Below are 19,461 nucleotides of genomic sequence, written 5' to 3' on the forward strand. Positions count from 1 at the left end.
CGGGATAGTTCATCCACAACTTTTTTCTTCTCCTGCTCATAAAGATCTGGCACAATCTTATCGCTGAAGTGGGTGCGCGACGGGATGTCGTAACGTGGTTCAAGCACATTCAGCATGTGTTTAAAACCCTCGTTTTGCACAACCGAGTCTGCACCTATAAACACACCGATTCAATGGCGCGGGGCGTTCAAGCTCCTCCGTTACTCCGCTCGCCATGACCACGCTGTGTGTGGACTGAACGTGCAACAACTTTTTTGTTTTTTGTTTCATATATCAAACCGCGGATCACGTGTGTGCCTCCCCTCCCCACACCCACACCCAGACACACACATAGACCGCGCCTCTTTTCTTCTCTCCGGCTTGTGACAGAGGAAGATTCAGAAGAACGACACCGCAGCGCTTCTGTTTCTAGCCGATACTACATCAAAAGTAACGTAAAATAACGCATCATGTAGTAACGGTAACTGAGTTACTGAATATAAAAAATAACGCGTTAGATTACTAGTTACCGCCGAAACTAACGGCGTTACAATAACGCCTTACTTTGTAACGCGTTAGTCCCAACACTGGTACTATACAGAGTACATAGTGGCAATGAGTAATTTATTTCACTGAACCGCAACTCCCCATTTAAAAGCAGCACTCATGTTATATCATTGGTTTATTTGGCAACTACTTTTCAATGTGTGTACAGCTTGTATAACAGTATAGAACACATTTACTAATTTCTCTCACTGAACCGCAACTCCCTATTTCAGGCAGCACTCATGTTTTATCATTGGAGTTTTCAGTAAATACTTCTCAAAGTGTTCACAGCTTGTATAACAGTGTATAGCACATAATAATTCAGTAATTTCTCTCAGTGAACCGCAACTCCCCATTTCATGCGGCACCCATGTTTTATCATTGGATTATTTGATCATTTATTACTTCTCAAAGTGTACAAATACTTGAGTAGTCTGTGTTCAGCTTTTTAGCAGTCCATAGCACATTTACTAATCAGAGTGCATGGTAGAATTGAGTCATTTCTCTTACTGAACCACAACTCCCCAATTAATGCGGCACTCATGTTTTTCTCATTGGATTATTTGGTAACTACTTTTCAAGGTGTGTACAGCTTGTATAGCAGTATAGAGCACATTTACTAATCAGAGTACATGGTGGAATTGAGCCATTTCTCTCAGTGAACCGCAATTCCCCATTTTGGACAGCACTCATGCAGCCTCAGAGTGCCACCGCCGTTAGACAAGACACATTTGATGCTCAGTTGTGTTGCTAACTACACAGACTGTTTGCGTGGTGATTCATTGCCAGTGACCACCAGTACGCACACGCTTCCATTAAAAGCTGCACGAGTGCATTTACTCATGCACTCAGAATGCAAAGAAGCGTTAAGTATGGACGTGTGCAAGTTTTGACCCAGAGTCTAGCTAAAGTCCATTTGCGAGCGCACCAAGACAGGTCCTGGGTTTAACAGAACTTGACCAAATGGACTTGTTAGTGAACGTTCCTTTTAGAGTAGTCAATGTACAACTTGTGCAGCAGTATAGACTGTTCTGAAACCGCAGCTCCCCAGTGCCGGCAGCATTCATGCATCCCCCGTACACAACTCAATAGTGTGGCCAGCTATTTTCACTAAGTAGTACATCTATACTGCCATATAAGCTGTACACAGACTACTCTAAAGTATATCCGAGTATTGTCCCTCAAGAAGCTATAATGAAACTCCTACCTTAGACGTGTTGATGTATCACCAGCATGTGTGTGTCGTTAAAATAACCACAATTTTCCTAATTTTTTTCCTTTTTTTTTTTCTTTAACGTTTCCAGTTGTAATCAATAATCAAAGGCGGAGCTTAAGAAAAACAACAAAATGATTCCACTGGTCAACTTCCCATTGATCCTTTTCTATAAACATCTTTAATCTCAGATGAAGGGATACATGACTTCATTGATCGTACATACCCATGATGCTTTGCAATATGAGAACAGGCCAGGAGTACTACATGACCACAGCTATATGGCTTATGTTTCAGCAAGAAAAAAATATTGCCTATATACAGTATGGAAGTGTATGGTATTTACATTTCTATCCACAGGTCATCCATGTGTTTTTTTGGCACAGTGCGTTTGCGGAAACGTGTGCTCAGAAGGAGCAATGTTTAAAGACTATAACAAAAATACATGACAATAAAATAGCCTTTCATTTCTACTGTACTCTCTATATATCTGTAGTTCGGGGGTGGGCAACGCGCGGTTTTCGAGCCACAAGCGGCTCTTTAGCGCCACCCTAGTGGCTCCCTGGAGCTTTTTCAAAAATGTAAGAAAATGGAAAAAGATGAGGAAAAAAAAAAAAAGTTTTTGTTTTAATATGGTTTCTGCAGGAGGACAAACATGACACAAACCTTCCCAATTGTTAGAAATCCCACTGTTTACATTAAACATGCTTCACAGGCGCCATTTTGTCCTAATTTCGGAAGTCCTTGAACGCGCCGCAGTTTGTTTCCTTGATGCTGCCACAGAAAGACCTTTGCCTCATTTTGTCCACCAAATGTTTTATACTGTGCGTGAATCCACAAAGGTGAGCTTTGTTGATGTTATTGACTTGTGTGGAGTGCTAATCAGGCATATTTGCTAACATGCTATTTATGCTAGCTGTATGTACATAATGCATCATTATGCCTCGTATTTTAGGTGTATTTGAGCTCATTTTATTTGTAGTTTCCGTTTCCTTCAACTTGAACACACACAACTTTACCTTTGGCCATTCTAGGCCAGTCATTTCCAGGAGCTATCACACCCCCTGAAAAGCCTCCATTTTAGTAATGTTTTTCAATGTTGTAAAAATGTGTATAATAAATGTTACATTTCAACATTTCTGTCAACAAAGATTTGCATCAGCCTGCGACACATAGTCATTTTGATAGTAGTCTAATATAGCTAATATAGACACTTACATCATGTGTTGCCTTCATTATAACACTTATATAAGGCTTTACATTTTTTGCGGCTCCAGGCTAATATTTTTTTTGTTTTTGTGGTCCAATATGGCTCTTTCAACATTTTGGGTTGCCGACCCCTGTACTAGTCAGTAAATGTACATTTTCAGTGATCATTATACATACAACTTGCCACAAAACAACAAAAAATGAACAACAAAAATAATGTTGCGAAAATTTTCCAGCTGCTGAAAGTAATTTATGATGGGGTTGAATCACTTTGAGTGCAAATGTATCAAGATTTATTTCCCGATATAACTTTGACACTACATGGACAACACGTTTAGGTCACTTGGGTCAATTAATCCAGGATTTTCTCACTTTATTGGAACAAATTCATACTTCAGATTTGAAAACAAAAAATGTCTATTCGGTTATGTAAATAGTACCTGTTTTTAAAAATTAGATATTTTACAAAAAAAATTGTAAAAACTTGTATTAGTTTTTTAATATATACTAGGGGTGTTCAAAAAATCGATTCATATTCAAATCGCGATTCTTATTTATCCGATTTTAAATCAATTCTGAATTAAAAAAAAACATTAAAAAATAAAAATAAAATTTGTAAGGACTCATTTTTAAAAATACACTTTTTAGGCAATTACTCACTGCGCGTATGCATTATCAACCTGTTTTGAAAATGTTTTATCATCATTTCCATACCAAATAATATTTTAAATATTATCTTGTTGCGAAAATCGTGTTGAATCGAGAATTGGTTCTGAATTGAGTCACCCCAAAAACCGGAATTGAACCGCATGCCTCATTTATTCCGTGTTTCCTGTGCATACGTTTATTTGTGGTGGCCTGCCAGGAATACGTTCGGACCGCTGCAGTTAGACCTGGCGCTACGTATTCACCGTGGCACATACACACATTACAGTACAACGCGCCTGGTCCGCCAGAGCATAAGAGCCCGTTTTGTTTGTGACATAAGAAAATATCCTCAGAAAAAGCGCCAGTTCTAAATATACAGTGTTACTTCAACTTAAGAGTGTTTTGAGGTTAGAGCTGTCTTTTGGCTAAATGGTACGCTTTTAAGGTTCAAGCAAAATTCCGAGTTACAAGCATCCCCGCCATTAGTTGGTATAGCAAATGCCACAGAGAACCTCGGAAGATCTGCCTAAAACATCAGGGGCCGTATTTATCAAGCGTCTTAGAGTGCCATTTTACACTTAAGTCCTGAGATTTTGCGAAATTTAGTCCTACTCTCAAACTTAAGAATAAAAGCTATTTATCAACTTTCTTAAGTTTAAGAATCACTCCTACTCTCCACGATATTTAAGAGACCTTCAGAGGTGTCCTAAGTCAGTGTTTTTCAACTTTTTTTGAGCCAAAGCACATTTTTTGCGTTGAAAAAATGCGGAGGCACACCACCAGCAGTAATCATTAAAAAACGAAACTCAGTTGACAGTAAAAAGTCGTTGTCGCAATTGTTGGGTATGACTTTAAAGCATAACCAAGCATGCATCACTATAGCTCTTGTCTCAAAGTAGGTGTACTGTCACCACCTGTCACATCACACCCTGACTTATTTGGACTTTTTTGCTGTTTTCCTGTGTGTAGTGTTTTACTTCTTGTCTTGCGCTCCTATTTTGGTGGCTTTTTCTCTTTTTTTGGTATTTTCCTGTAGCAGTTTCATGTCTTCCTTTGAGCGATATTTCCCGCATCTACTTTGTTTTAGCAATCAATAATATTTCAGTTGTTTTTATCCTTCTTTGTGGGGACATTGTTGATTGTCATGTCATGTTCGGATGTACATTGAGGACGCCGTCTTTGCTCCACAGTAAGTCTTTGCTGTCCTCCAGCATTCTGTTTTTGTTAAATTTGTATCCAGTTCAGTTTTAGTTTCGTTCTGCATAGCCTTCCCTAAGCTTCAATGCCTTTTCTTAAGGGCACTCACCTTTTGTTTATTTTTGGTTTAAGCATTAGACACCTTTTTACCTTCACCCTGCCTCCCGCTGTTTCCCACATCTACAAAGCAATTAGCTACCTGCTGCCACCTACTGATATGGAAGAGTATTACACGGTTACTCTGCCGAGCTCTAGACAGCACAAACACTCAACAACAACACATCATTTGCAGACTATAATTACTAGTTTGCAAAAAATATTTTCAACCCAAATAGGTGAAATTAGATCATCTCCCACGGCACACCAGACTGTATCTCACGGCACACTGTCCTAAGTGGTTAGGAGTTGCCAGCGGGGGATGGCACTGAGGCGAGAGAGACGTGCGTGAACGTTTAGGGAACGGAAGGATGTCCTGGCTTTGTTTGATGGCGAGCAGATGATCAAACGGTATCGTTTAGACAGAGCGGGTATTATTTTTGTCCCAGATTTAATAAGGGGCGTCATCTCATCAGCAACATCACGCAGCAGAGCTTTCACAGCAGAACTAAAGGTCATCACAATGCTTCGATATCTCGCCACTGGGAAAATGAATTGGAAAGAAAAGGAAACATTTATTTTTGTTCATTGCCAATATTGTTTGTTTGTTTTGTATTATTTTGTAGTTTATTGTCAAAATATACACTCCCATTGTCCACTTAAATATTTCTAAGATATTTCTTTATTCTTAGACAAGGGATTCCCTTCCGTGATTGGTCATTTCTATGGACAGAGAAATGACGTCACCTAAAATTCCGTTTACGGCACATAGTAATGTCGTAATTCAGCTCTGAGTGTGACACTTAAGATTCAGTCCTACACTTCGCTGAAAGTGTGAGTAAGACGCTTGATAACTAACTTTTAAGTGCAGCTTTCAACGAAGAATTTCTTTACTCATAAGTCAACTCTTAGCAGACTTCTTAGGAGTAATTCTAAGACGCCTGATAAATACGGCCCCTGGTCTTACTCGCTGGCGTTAGCTTTTGGCTAGACATGGACATAACTTGGTTTTCCAGCCATGAGAGAGAAGGAAGTGAGTGGGAAGGACTGTGGTGCAAATAAAAAGTGAATGATATTCATATCAAAATAATATCTAGACCAGTGGTTCTTAACCTGGGTTCGATCGAACCCTAGGGGTTCGGCGGAGCCTCCGCCGCTGAGGTCAAGACACACCCGACTCATCATGGAAATAAAAACTTCTCCCTATCGGCGTATTACGGATACGGCAACAGCAGAAGTCACACTGATTTGCAGGTGTGTAATTTCTTGGCACTGTGTTCATGCACAGTTCATTTTGTGCACCAGTAAAAAACAAATAACTTTGTCTTGAATTTGACAAAAAACAACATTTTATTTTTCACTAAAAAAGGGTTCAGTGAATGCGCATATTAAACTGGTGGGGTTCGGTACCTCCAACAAGGTTAAGAACCACTGATCTAGACAGCGGACATTTACCCATGAATATATGGAAAAGCTGCTGATGATGTGTTTGACTGAGAAGTCCATAGACGTCCACTCTGCAAGGTAATTCGGACTACTTCCTGATGCGAAAATATCAGATTTGAAGCACTTTGGAGTGTTTGGACTGGCAAAATATATTCAATGTGTGTCACTTGAGAAAGAAAAAAATCAGTGAGCAGCGTAAACGGGGACAAACGGGGCTCCAGTGAACAGTCCAAGCATCAGATGAGATAATTACAGACATCAGGCTACAGGGGGGGCGGGGGGAAACTGTGCAAACTGAAAAAGGTCCAGGCTCAGGCTCCATAGCGGCATGGTCTTTTCTCCAACCTACATGCCAGGTCTGCTGCGGCTACAGGTACATACCGTTGATGAGGTAATCGGACTCCTCCGTGGTGAGGGGTCGCGTTTTCTTCAGCCTGTGGCGAACCAGCCGCAGCCGGCAGCCGATCATGAGCAGCAGCAGGGCGGTGATGATCAGGCCCAGTGCCAGTGGGAGGATGGCGCCTTGATGCCAACGGAGGAGGTTTTATTAGCGCACAGGATGATAGGGCCCGGTTAGCGGTTCTCACCTGACTCTGGGCCCGGATGTCCTCCCTTGACAGGTTTGGACAGCGGGATGTCGCTATCTTGGCTCTGTGAAGCTTTGGGAACAGCTTTGATTACACATTAGTATACAAAAAAGTGTCAATAAAGTTGAAAAATTAGTTAAATTTGTACTTATGTCAGTCTGTTTGGTGACAGGAGGAGACACACTTGCTGGTTTGAAGGCTGGACCTGCACAACAATAACAACAATTACCTTACGTATCAGAAATCAACTACTTCTTTACTGCGATAAGTATTTACATTTCTCATATTTTTCATAATTCCAAAAAACACAAGAGCGCTCCTATTCTATAGAGCACATTTATCAAACTCAAGGCCCGGGGGCCAACTCTGGCTCGCCACATCATTTTATGTGAATGGGTTTCAATAAAATACTTTGATTTTTTTTTTTACTAAATGCATTCATTCTTTCAATTTTGACCGAAAAAAAATGCATATTTTTAACTTTATTATCTGATCATGCCAATTATATTATTATATACTGTATTGCAAAACTATTTTTGTGAGATAAAAACAAAATAGTTAAATATCTGCTTGTCACATTTATTTATGATTTTAAAGCAAGTTATACATAAACAAATCTAAGTACAGGCCAAAAGTTTGGACACACCTTGTCCTCATTCAATGCATTTTCTTTATTTTCATGACTATTTACATTGTAGATTGTCACTGAAGGCATTAAAACTATTAATGAACACATGTGGAGTTATGTACTTAACAAAAAAAGGTGAAATAACTGAAAACATGTTTTATATTCTAGTTTCTTCCAAATAGCCACCCTTTGCTCGGATTACTGCTTTGCACACTCTTGGCATTCTCTCGGTGAGCTTCAAGCACACCTATGAAGTAAAAACCATTTCAGATTTTCACCTCTTGAAGCTCATCAAGAGAATGCCAAGAGTGTGCAAAGCAGGGTGGCTATTTTGAAGAAACTAGAATATAAAACATGTTTTCAGTTATTTCACCTTTTTTTGTTAAGCACATAACTCCACGTGTGTTCATTCATAGTTTTGATGGCTTCAGTGACAATCTACAATGTAAATAGTCATGAAAATAAAGAAAACCCATTGAATGAGAAGGTGTGTCCAAACTTTTGGCCTGTACTGTATATATAATACTATTGTTGTTCTATTTATAAGCACTGCATTGTTCGTTTTGACATACTATGAAACCCCTGCTGTTTGTTTTTTTTGTATGCATTTCGATTAATCATGATTAATCACAGGTTATTACCTGCGTGCATAATGTAAATTAATTTTTACTGCGATGTGGCCCTCAATGAAAAGGAGTTTGACACTCCTGGTATAGAGGAACTTCGATGGCAGGTTCTTGCATTAACATTTTAACCTTGCTAGCAAACAGAACACTTGGGTCCAAACATGCAATTTATATAACTAAGGCGTTCCCCAAGGCACCCTTTTAAATCCTCTACTTTTTGGCAGTTACAATTGATTTTAATTATTTGATTTATGCAACTAAGATGTAACTTGTTTACTTCAGATGCAGTCAGTACTAATTTGTTCAACTTTTTAGTTGTACTAGAGGTGTTCCTCAGGGTTCCATTTTATGTCCTCTTTTTTTCATCATTTGAGCTATTTAGTTGAGTTTAAAAAAAACAATAACTTGCGAGAGACTGACATTTTTACAGCAGATTCTTCGAAACATCAGAGTGATGTCATAGAGATAATCTTTGACTAGCTTTTTTTGCAGAAAGTCCTTAAAAACAACAGAACACCCCAAAATAAATAGATCAAAATCAAATGTCCACTGTAGAGTACGCTGGTTCTCTGGAATATACTGTACACGATAAGACTAAAAGTTCTTCGCTTTCTGGCCCCCAAAACAATTCAGTTAAAATATCCCTAGAGTACACAATTAAAATGTTATTGATTATATACCAAATAGGAAGTCTAAAATGGTTATGAATTATTAGTTTCAGACATGTTTAACAAGTTATATTAAGCAACATCGAGTGGTTACATTTTGCACAGTTCAGCATATCTGAAAAGGAGTAGGAAGAAGCAAAGCTTATATTTAATCCCACCTCTTAATTCATTCACACTATAACTTACATTTTAGGTTAAGTTCACTTACTGTGTGAAAGAAAGGAATTATGAAAAAATTTTAGTCTAAATCAGTGGTTCTTAACCTAGTTTGAAGTACCGAACCCCACCAGTTTCATATGCGCATTCACCGAACCCTTCTTTAGTTTTTTTTCAAATTCAAGACAAAGTTATATGTTTTTGGTCACACTTTAGTATGGGGAGCATATTCTAAGTAACAAAGACTTAATTTAGAGTTTTTTGGATATTAGGGGAACATATTCTAAGTAACAAAGACTTAATTTAGAGTTTTTTGGTTAGGGTTAGGGGGTTAGGGCCAGGGTTAGGGTTATAATAAGGCCATGCCGAATAAGGCATTAATAAGTACTTGATAATGACTAGTTAAGAGCCAATATGTTACTAATTTGCATGTTAATAAGCAACTAATTAATGGTGAATATGTTCCCCATACTAAAGTGTTACCATGTTTTATTACTGGTGCACAAAATGAACCGTGCATGAACATCACCTTATTCAAACAACAAAACCAACACAGTGCATAAACTCACAACAAATTACACACCTGCAAATCAGTGTGACTTCTGCTGTTGCCGTATCCGTAATACGCCAATAGGGAGAAGTTTTTATTTACACGATGAGTCGGGTGTGTCTTGACCTCCGCCGAATCCTTGAGCCCCACTTTGCGAACCCCTAGGGTTCGATCAAACCCACGTTAAGAACCACTGGTCTTAATATACATACTGGTCTGAAAATTATGACTTAATTGAACCCTGACTATACATAAAGTGATAACTTAATGGTGATTGTCAATAAATGTTATTTATTACTTAAAATTGTAGAGTTGTTATTGTTGACTTTGGCTGCATGAATCTGTATGAGTTATGTATTGTATTTCCTTGTATATTTTAGGTAATATTTTACTAAAAACAAATGTCAAATATGGGCTATATATGGTATTTTTGTTCGCTACTGGGTAAAACATAAAAAAATGCACTATTAAATTAAATTACACAAAGAAACTTATTGCGGTTTTATCGCCATCTATTTTTTTTACTAACATTGTAGTCCGCCTATGTTAAATAGTCTCATTCTAGGGTTCGCCCTTGCTCATAAACACATGATATATTGTACATATTGTCGTTCAAACTCCGTACAGTAAGTGGCGTTCAAACTCTGCTTCGTAACACCTCATACGCACCTGCTCTGCCAGAGAATAAGAATATGTAGCAGGAGGAATCAGTGTTGTCATTTTAGCATGTATTCTGAGTTTTTTTCCAAAAAAAAGCGACAAATCTAGCGACTTTTTCTGCTCTTATTGGACACATTTGGAGACTGGGACATAAAAACACTTATCACTTTTCTCAACAAGCATCAGGTCCTGCCGAAAGTATATTGTACTATTTAGTACTATTTAGTACACTGTGGTCATCAGCAATGCAACGGGTTACAAAAATAGATCAGGAGCATCGTCTCACTTTTCTGTATACATTCACTGACGCAGTCCGACTCCTGGAGGAAGTTGTTATGGTTGCCCTGGCAACCGCCGTACAGGAAGTGTTTGCATTCTCCTGCGTCCTGATCATAGTACCAGCGTGCAAAGGTGCCCTTGCACGGTCCTACTACTGGAGCAGAGGCACACGGGTCTACAGTGGCAGAACAGAACACAACAACAAGCATCAATGGATTAATTCAGCTTTTTCTTTGGCTTTTTTTTCAGCACTTATAACAAGAAAAAAAACAAGAGATGCTGAAACAGGAAATGATTCGTTACATATCACACACAAGGAGTGGGAATCTTTGGGCACCTTACGATTCAGGGGCTATGATTCGCTTACAAATCTATTATTGATGCGTCTTTAATTATTATACTATTGTTGTATATTACACATGTATTATTATATTTAATAATTAAACACTTTGTTGTCTTTAGAAAGTGCCTCCGTAGGTTATATTCCTTTGAGACTGTGTTTACTTATTTAAAAAGTAAACACATCAGCTTTCACACTGCACTGTCAATAAATTCATTATTCTGCCCTCGCTACTCGTTTTCAGCATGTGCCGATAGACAGATAGTTAACGGCATGAAGGATAAGAAGAAGCTAAGATTGATGTTCCTTATTTTGAATTATATTCTCTCCTCAGTTTTCCTTTATTTAGGTTTGTAAGACTGAAAATATTAACATTAAAAAAGTATAATGTCCATTGTGTATGTCACATTAATAAAATAGAATGTTTAGTGTTAATACACACAGCAAACATTGCACACATGTGGTTTAACGCAATTAAACCTAAGGTGTGGCTTTATCGTCCTCTGCTGGTCAAATCTAGTGCTACATGTATTATTTGGTCGGCAGAGTTAAACAGCCAAAAATAATACGGCCACAAATACAAAAAACATCACAAAGTCAGCAATTTCAATACATTCATACTGTGGTCCAGTCGTCGTTCAGTCATCAATTGTTGATGACTGAAGTGCCACCCCCCGGATTGTAAATAATGTAAATAATTAAATGTATATACTCTGATGATTAACTTATGTGATGACTGTATTATGCTGATAGTATATATTTGTACCATGAATTGATTTATGTGGACCCCAAATTAAACAAGCTGAAAAACGTATTCGGGTGTTACCATTTAGTGGTCAATTGTACGGAATATGTACTGTACTGTGCAATCTACTAATAAAAGTTTCAATCAATCAAAAAAAATCTACGGTACTCATTGTGACACATATGCTTCGCTGTTGCATCCTGCAGGGTGGTGGGGGTACTGCATACATAAGCAACCCTGTTCTGAATGATTTCATCAAGCCTATTTGGACAGGCCAAATTAAAAACTTTGAATAGGTCTGGTGTAGTCACTAGCTTGTAAAGTGTTGCATGTTTTACATTTTATGGTGGTTATATTCTTATTTCACTTGTATAACTGTGAAAAATGCTCGTCTGGGTGAATAGAAAAAACTAAATATTATAAACATGTCTCAGCATGATGCAGTAGATCTAAATACAGCCGTTTACATATGATTTGATCCTTAGTGTGGACATGTATGTACCTAATAAAGTGGCTAGCATTGCAGTGCAGAGAAAGCATTTTATCAGAAAAAAAAAACAACACAGCAAAGTGGCAATTTTTTTGGGCCCATCTCAGATTCTACCACAGTGATCGGATGGCAGCGAGGACACAGGCTCTTTGTTTCCAAGGCTCAGCACGGAGCTGCTTTCCCATGGCGAGTGAAGAAGTGCTTGTGTGGCAGTGCCAGCATTTTAGAGCGCAGCGCCATGACTCAATGTGGCTGCCTGCAGTGGCTCCATCTGTTTCTACATCCGCATGCACTCTCTCTCTCTCTCTCTCTCTCTCTGCGACACTCTGGTGGTCACTACTGAAATGATAAGAATGTTGAGTTTCAATAGCACCGTCAAAGAGGCGCTTTTTACTGCGCCTGTAGCTTGCGGTGCTATAAAAATGCTGTGTAGCATACTATCATCTTGATATCTAGATTCAATCTATTAGAATTATTCGAGGCAGCCAACAACTATACTACTGGTAGTTTAAAAAAAATGTTTTGCTCCAGCGCTCTCTGCGACCCCGAAGGGGACAAGCGGTAGAAAATGGATGGATGGATGGGTTTTGCAATGCAACAATAGTAATAAAAATATATATTCATTTTGTAGATTCATAGATACATTTTTGATACATATTTTAAAAAATAAACAGTGAAATTATAAATATTCAAAATGTGTATATGTAAATATATGTGCAGTTCAAACTACACTCACAATAATAAAATGACTGCTATACTAATACCTTTAACCTAAGTTTTTATTATCTTTCTCAAGGCATCTTTTTTGTGAACCTAATAAAGTGGGTAGTATTGCATATGTCATGATCTCTCATTATAATTACCGTATTTTCTGGACCCGAGGGCGCTCCGGATTATAAGGCGCACTGCCAATGAATGGTCTATTTTTTCATCTTTTTTCAAATATAAGGCGCACTGGATTATAGGGCGCATTAAAGTAGTCATATTATTATTATTTGTTTTCTAAATGTAAAACACTTCCTTGTGGTCTATATAACATGTAATGGTGGTTCTTTGGTCAAAATGTTGCATAGATTATGTTTTACAGATCATCTTCAAGCCGCTTTCTGACAGTCGCTTCCGGATGCGCCGCTTTGTGGGCGGTCTTATTTACGTGACTCATCAGCGGTGTAGCGTGCAAGGACAGGGGTGGAAGAAGTGTCAAAAGATGGAGCTAACTGTTTTAATGACATTCAAACTTTAATTAAATCAATAACGAAGTAGCATCTCCTCATCCAGAAACAACCACACCGGAAATGTGTCCTGTGAAAAAACGTCCGACCGGAACTCTAATAACTAAAGTTCCTTGGGTGAATAATGTAAACTCACTAAAACGGTATGTTTTAGCGCTTTCATGGCGAGTTTACTGACAGATATATGTAAGAACTTTACACTACTTTACATTAGAAATGGCAACAGCGGAGGATGAATGTCACATAAGAAGATAAAGAAAGAGAAGAAGCTTATCGACTACGGTGTCGGCACGGATTACAAAGGCGGACGCGCGCAGTTTTTCAGGATTTACGCAGATCCCAAATACAGATCAGCAGGTACTAGAAGGCTTTTGCATAATATTGCGAAACAAAACGCCAGATAATATGTCTTACCTTATACACACACCATAATAATACTCATATGTTTATTGCGTGACAATTATTCAAGTGGTGCGGCTTCATAGCTTACCAAAGTCGTACTAAAACATTTTGATAGATTTTTGAGCGCCGTGTGTACTGTTCTATGTTTTCAATGGAACATTTAAATTGTTGGTGTTGTTTAGTTGAGACCCATCATACTGCAGGCTACACTTATCTCTTATGTTTGACTGCCATCTACTGGTCACACCTATCATTACACCATGTACCAAATAAAATAGCTTCAAGGTGGGTGAGCTCAAACAAACTTATTCCTTACTTTAGGCGCACCGGGTTATAAGGCGCACTGTCGAGTTTTGAGGAAAAAAATAGTTTTTAGGTGCGCCTTATAGTCCGGAAAATACGGTATTATTAGTTTCTGGTATTTTCTGTACAGCGCTTTTGTTTCTGTTCCATTTCCTCCTTTTTGTCACTACTTTTGCCTTTTTGTGCACTTCCTAGTTTTGATTAATATATCCTTTTTTTAGCTGCACTTCGCCTGCTGTCTCTCCATCCTGGGGTCCAGACCGACATCACCCCCATCCAAACGGAATTTGCCGATTAACAGTCAGACGCCAAGTACCTTGACTGGCTGTATCCGGTTGTTGACGGGGTTGCGGTGTGCCTTTGCTCCTCTCCTGAGAAGGTCTGTTGTTCTCCGTGTTCTTGCTGGGTCCAGTCTGGACCATAAAGCTGTCCTCAGTGCGCGTGGCTGCAAGCTGGGATACGGGCAGACCCTCGGTGTGGGTCACCGACTTCCTGCTGGTGTCGACTAAAGAAGATCCAATAAGTAAATATCGCACGTGTGGAAAATGTTAGTTTTCTTACAGTTTGGACAGAAATCTTCATCGGAGCGATCGGGACAATGTTGCTTCCCGTCACAGGCGAAGGTGATGTCGATGCAGCAGCCGTCGTCACATTTGAACTGGTAGTTGGAGCAGCGTCCCGTACAAACTGTCCACACACAAAAAAAAACGCATCAAGACAAAGACACCTTTGTGGAACCTTGGTTGTGTTGTTTTGGTGACATCATCACCTTCTGCCTGGTGCTTGGGTGCCAACACGGTGACGGACACGTTGTCTGAGCTCTTTTGGCCCGACGTGTCAGTAACAGTCATCTGGAAAGTGTAGACGCCTTCCTGGAGACCGGTGATCTTTAACAACCCGGGGTGAGTAGCCTGCAACACACAAATACAGCAAGTCAACACTTGCTTTAATTTTTTTTGGTCCACTGAAATGTTGTAAATTGCATAAAAACTATGGTCAAGTTGGATAAAAAATCTAAAATGTTAGAGGATTTTTATTCATTGAGTAGTATCTTTTAGCTGGAGAGATTATTAGTCATATTGTGGACAATTTTACAAACATTTTTTTTTTAAAGTATTCTGGTAAATTACAGGTGTAAATTTACCATGGTAATTCATCAGGATACTCTTTTTTTTTTTTAAACAAATAAAAGTACCCTGGTAATACTTTAATTTGATCAAAAATGCTAAAGTATCCTGGTAAATGTATGGGTGTACATTTATCAGGATAATTTACCAGGATACTTTAAATTGTGAAACAAAATAGGTAAGTATCCTGGTGAACTACCATATCAGGAGTCTTTAATGTTCACACAATTTAAAGTATCCTGACAAATTTGTAGGTGTAAATATACCATGATAATTTACCCAAGTACTTTTTTTTTCTTTTTTTTAATAAAAATAAAATAAAAATAGAGTATCCAGGTAATATACCATCCCAGAATGCTAGGACATTTTTCAAATCTGAATTTAGTTATGCTGGTATATTTTTGGGTGTAAATTTATCAGGACAAATTTGTTTAAAAAAAAGTAAGTATCCTGGTAAATTCCCATACAAGAATACTCAAGAGTATTTAAATTGTTAAAATAAAATGTCTTAAGTATACTGGTAAATTCTTGGGTGTAAAATTATCAGGATAATTTACTAAAATTACCCCAAAGTCCTGGTATAGTATTTTACCAAAATATATATATTTTTAAACAAACTGGTATGCTGGTATGCTAATTTACCAGGGTTTTTAAATTTATTTGGACAAATTGTAAGACTCCTGGTATGCTGGTATGATAATTTACCAGGGTATTTAAATTTGTTTGAGCAAATTAAAGACTCCTGGTATATTGGTATGGTAATTTAACAGGATACTTACATTTACTTTAATAATTTAATGTACCCTGATAAATGTGTAGGTGTAAATATACCACGGTAATTTACCAAAGTACTTTTTTTTATTTTGAAAAAAATAAATAAAAGAATATCCTGGTAAATTACCATCTCAGAATACTAGGACATTTTTCAAATCTAAATTTTGTTATGCTGGTAATTTTTTGGGTGTAAATTTATCTGGATAATTTACCAGGATACTTTAATTTGTAAAAAAAAAAAAAAAAAGGAAATATCCTGGTAAATTCTCATACAAGAATACTCAAGAGTCTTTAATTAGTAAAAAAAAAAAAAATGTCTTAAGTATCCTGGTAAATTCTTGGGTGTAAAATTATCAGGATAATTTACTAAAATTACCCAAAAGTCCCAGTATAGTAATTTACCAGAATATCTGGTATTATTTATTTTATTTACCAGGGTATTTAAATTTGTTTGAACAAATTAAAGACTCCGGGTATCCTGGTATGTTAATTTACCAGGGTATTTTAATTTGTTTGCGCTAATGAAAGACTCCTGATATATTGGTATGGTAATTTACCAGGGTATTTAAATTTGTTTTAACAATTTAAAGACTCCTGGTATGCTAATTTACCAGGGTATTTAAATGTATTTGAACAAATTAAAGAGTCCTGGTATATTGGTATGGTAATTTACCAGGGTATTTAAATTTGTTTGAACAAATTAAAGACTCCTGGTATGCTGGTATGCTAATTTACCAGGGTATTTACACGTATTTGAACAAATTAAAGACTCCTGGTATGCTAATTTACCAGGGTATTTAAATTTGTTTGAATAAATTAAAGACTCATGTTATGCTGGTATGAAAATTTACCAGGGTATTTAAATTTATTTAAACAAATTAAAAGACTTCTAGTATGCTGGTATGATAATTTGCCAGGGTATTTTAATTTGTTTGAACAAATTAAAGACTCCTGGTATGCTGGTATGCTAATTTACCAGAGTATTTACATTTGTTTGAACAAAAAAAAAGATGCCTGATATGCGGGTATGGTAATTTAACAGGATACTTAAATTTATTTTAATAATTTAAAGTGTCCTGGTAAATTCACATTCAATAATTTACCAGGAAATTGCATTTTTTTTTTCTTTTTTAAAAATTTTTTTTTTTTTTTTATGTCCTGTCCAGCTTCTCAGGCAAATCATATAGTTGATGTAGATGCCCATGTCGGCTGTTCAGATTTACTTTACAAAAGAGAAGTGTAGGATACTTCTCTTGTTGCCTTATTTGTATTTGACTTGATTAAATGTATTTATATTATCATTTAGTGCAGCCGGGCCGGAGCAGGAGGGGATAGAAAGAGAAAAAAAAAGAAGACAGAGGGGGAAATTGTGGGGACAAGAGGGGGATTAGACAGAGAGACAAAAACAACAACAGCAAACAACAACAACAACAACAATAGAGCAACATCAGCAAATATGACATGTACAAATATGATGGTAAAAGTAATAGCAAATAAGCAGTTAGCGAAAAATAAAAAATAATACAGAAATGACAATGAGCATTATTACACTACAAATGGATCAATACAAATACCAATAGAAATAGCGCTATTGATAATGAACAATACCAATAATTTACCTTTATTATCAACAATACAGTTGTTTAAATGCAACAATACATATACGTAATGATAACTTGAGATACGAAAGAATGCAGAAAAATGGAGGGGGAGAAAGAGAAGCAACCTACATTAACCTTGTAGATTGTTATAGTCACAATAGGTTAAGCTTTGTCAGTGTGCCATGTGTTACACCCAGTTTACCCTAGGGCAACAACGTTAATATATGTTTGATGAAACGTGATTATGTGCATGAGTGTAAGTATGCATATGTACTTGTATATGTACAGAATGTGTATATGTGTTTGTACAATGAATGTATATGTACAGAATGTGTATATGTGTTTGTACAGTGAATGTATATGTACAGTATGTGTATGTGTATGTTTGTATATTGAATGTGCGTGTGGATGTACGAACATTAGGTAGGTAAATATGTACTGTATTTGTGTATGTATGTGGGAGCGTAGGTACCTATGTACGTATGTGAGCATATGTGAATTTGCATGTACAATACATTCGACTCCCAGAGTGCGTGGGAGCCAGAGCACGGCCCCATCACCCCCGAGAGCCCAACCCACAAACAGGAGGCGTGGTGCCCAGGGAACCAGGGACCACCGCCCCCACGCAGCCAAGCCGGCCAGCGACAGGAACCCCAGAGCCCGACCCACCGTACCGCCCACAAGGGCCAGCAGCAGGCCGCAGACAGACGCACCCGGCAGAGGACAGGGCACGAGAAAAGCAGGGGACAGCCAGACCCCAAGCCAGCGAGAGACCACACCCCACACGGGCAGAAAGGCGAGACGCCCCGCCCGAGGGACCCAGAGACTCCCCGCAACCGGACGGGAAGACCGCCCCCGCCCCACCGGCAACCGGGCCCCCACGAGCCCACCCCCCACCCCCGGAGAGCGCGGCGAGGCCAGCCCCCGGCCACCCCACCCAAACCGGCCGCCGCAGGACCACCCAGGCACAGGGCCACGGGAACCACCCACCCCACCCGCAGGGACCCCAACGATGGAGATGGAACAACCAGCAACCGCCCCGCCGAGCCCCCCCCCTGAGGGAGGGGAAAATTAAAAAATAATATTAATAAAATATATTAAAAAATAAATAAATAAATAAATTAATTAATTAATTAATTTAAAAAAAAAAAGAATTAAAAGAAGATCACAGACATGCTGACAAACAAGGTCAGTACCCCAGCAACTGGCCGACTCGCAGCACCTCGGATTACCTTGCAGCACCAAGCTACCACAATAGACGCAGGGACTAGGCCCAACAGGCCCCAACCAAGACGGGCACCCGGAAGGGATGGACAGCGGGACCCAGGAGCTCCAGACACGCAGTTCGGATGCAGTAGCCTGAGGCGTCGACCCCCGTCTGACAGGCAGGCCCAGAGCGTACCCCCAGAAATATACATACATACATACATATATACATACACATACACACATACACGTATACATACCCACACATACACATATATACATATACATACACATATGTACACATACACATATATAAACATACATACATACACACACATATACATACATATACACAGTTCGTCAGCCCAGAAATTGCATTTTGTTAAAAAATATATGTATGGTGGGTGTGCAAACATTATGCTAAATAAATGAAGACACTGACATTTTGTTGAACTGTAGATAATATTATTACCACTACAATTAAGAAAAAAGTATGATTAGTATTAACTTCACTTTTCAGATCATATAAATATTAAGAAATTTAATATAATACTTTTTCTTAGTTTAATGAGTATTATGAGTATTAGTCATATTCCTGACAATAAAACAAACATTGAAAAAACGGAATTCAAGTATCCGGGCAAATTCATACCCAATTACTTACAATGGGGTCCAATCTTAATATAGAATAAATTAAAACAGTGACATTTGGTCAAGATGTACATAACCGTAGCTGATGTTACAAATTAACAA

The 19,461-nt window shown here is 38.2% G+C and overlaps 1 protein-coding gene across 1 annotated transcript in view; it reads right to left on the reverse strand.

The window, feature by feature from the left end:
* Positions 1 to 722: 722 nt before the first annotated feature.
* Positions 723 to 19,461, reverse strand: part of lrp11 (low density lipoprotein receptor-related protein 11) — a 32,301-nt gene continuing 13,562 nt past the window's right edge. The window contains exons 3-9 of the mRNA XM_061987194.2: positions 14,770 to 14,911; positions 14,562 to 14,687; positions 14,317 to 14,505; positions 10,496 to 10,663; positions 7,070 to 7,126; positions 6,922 to 6,993; positions 723 to 6,856 (exon numbers count right to left, since the gene is read on the reverse strand). Coding sequence (XP_061843178.2) covers positions 6,702 to 6,856; positions 6,922 to 6,993; positions 7,070 to 7,126; positions 10,496 to 10,663; positions 14,317 to 14,505; positions 14,562 to 14,687; positions 14,770 to 14,911 — 909 coding nt within the window. The 3' untranslated portion in view covers positions 723 to 6,701. The remainder of the gene's footprint in view (positions 6,857 to 6,921; positions 6,994 to 7,069; positions 7,127 to 10,495; positions 10,664 to 14,316; positions 14,506 to 14,561; positions 14,688 to 14,769; positions 14,912 to 19,461) is intronic.

This window comes from Nerophis lumbriciformis, linkage group LG26 (genome assembly GCF_033978685.3).
Source record: "Nerophis lumbriciformis linkage group LG26, RoL_Nlum_v2.1, whole genome shotgun sequence".
Classification (NCBI taxonomy): domain Eukaryota; kingdom Metazoa; phylum Chordata; class Actinopteri; order Syngnathiformes; family Syngnathidae; genus Nerophis; species Nerophis lumbriciformis.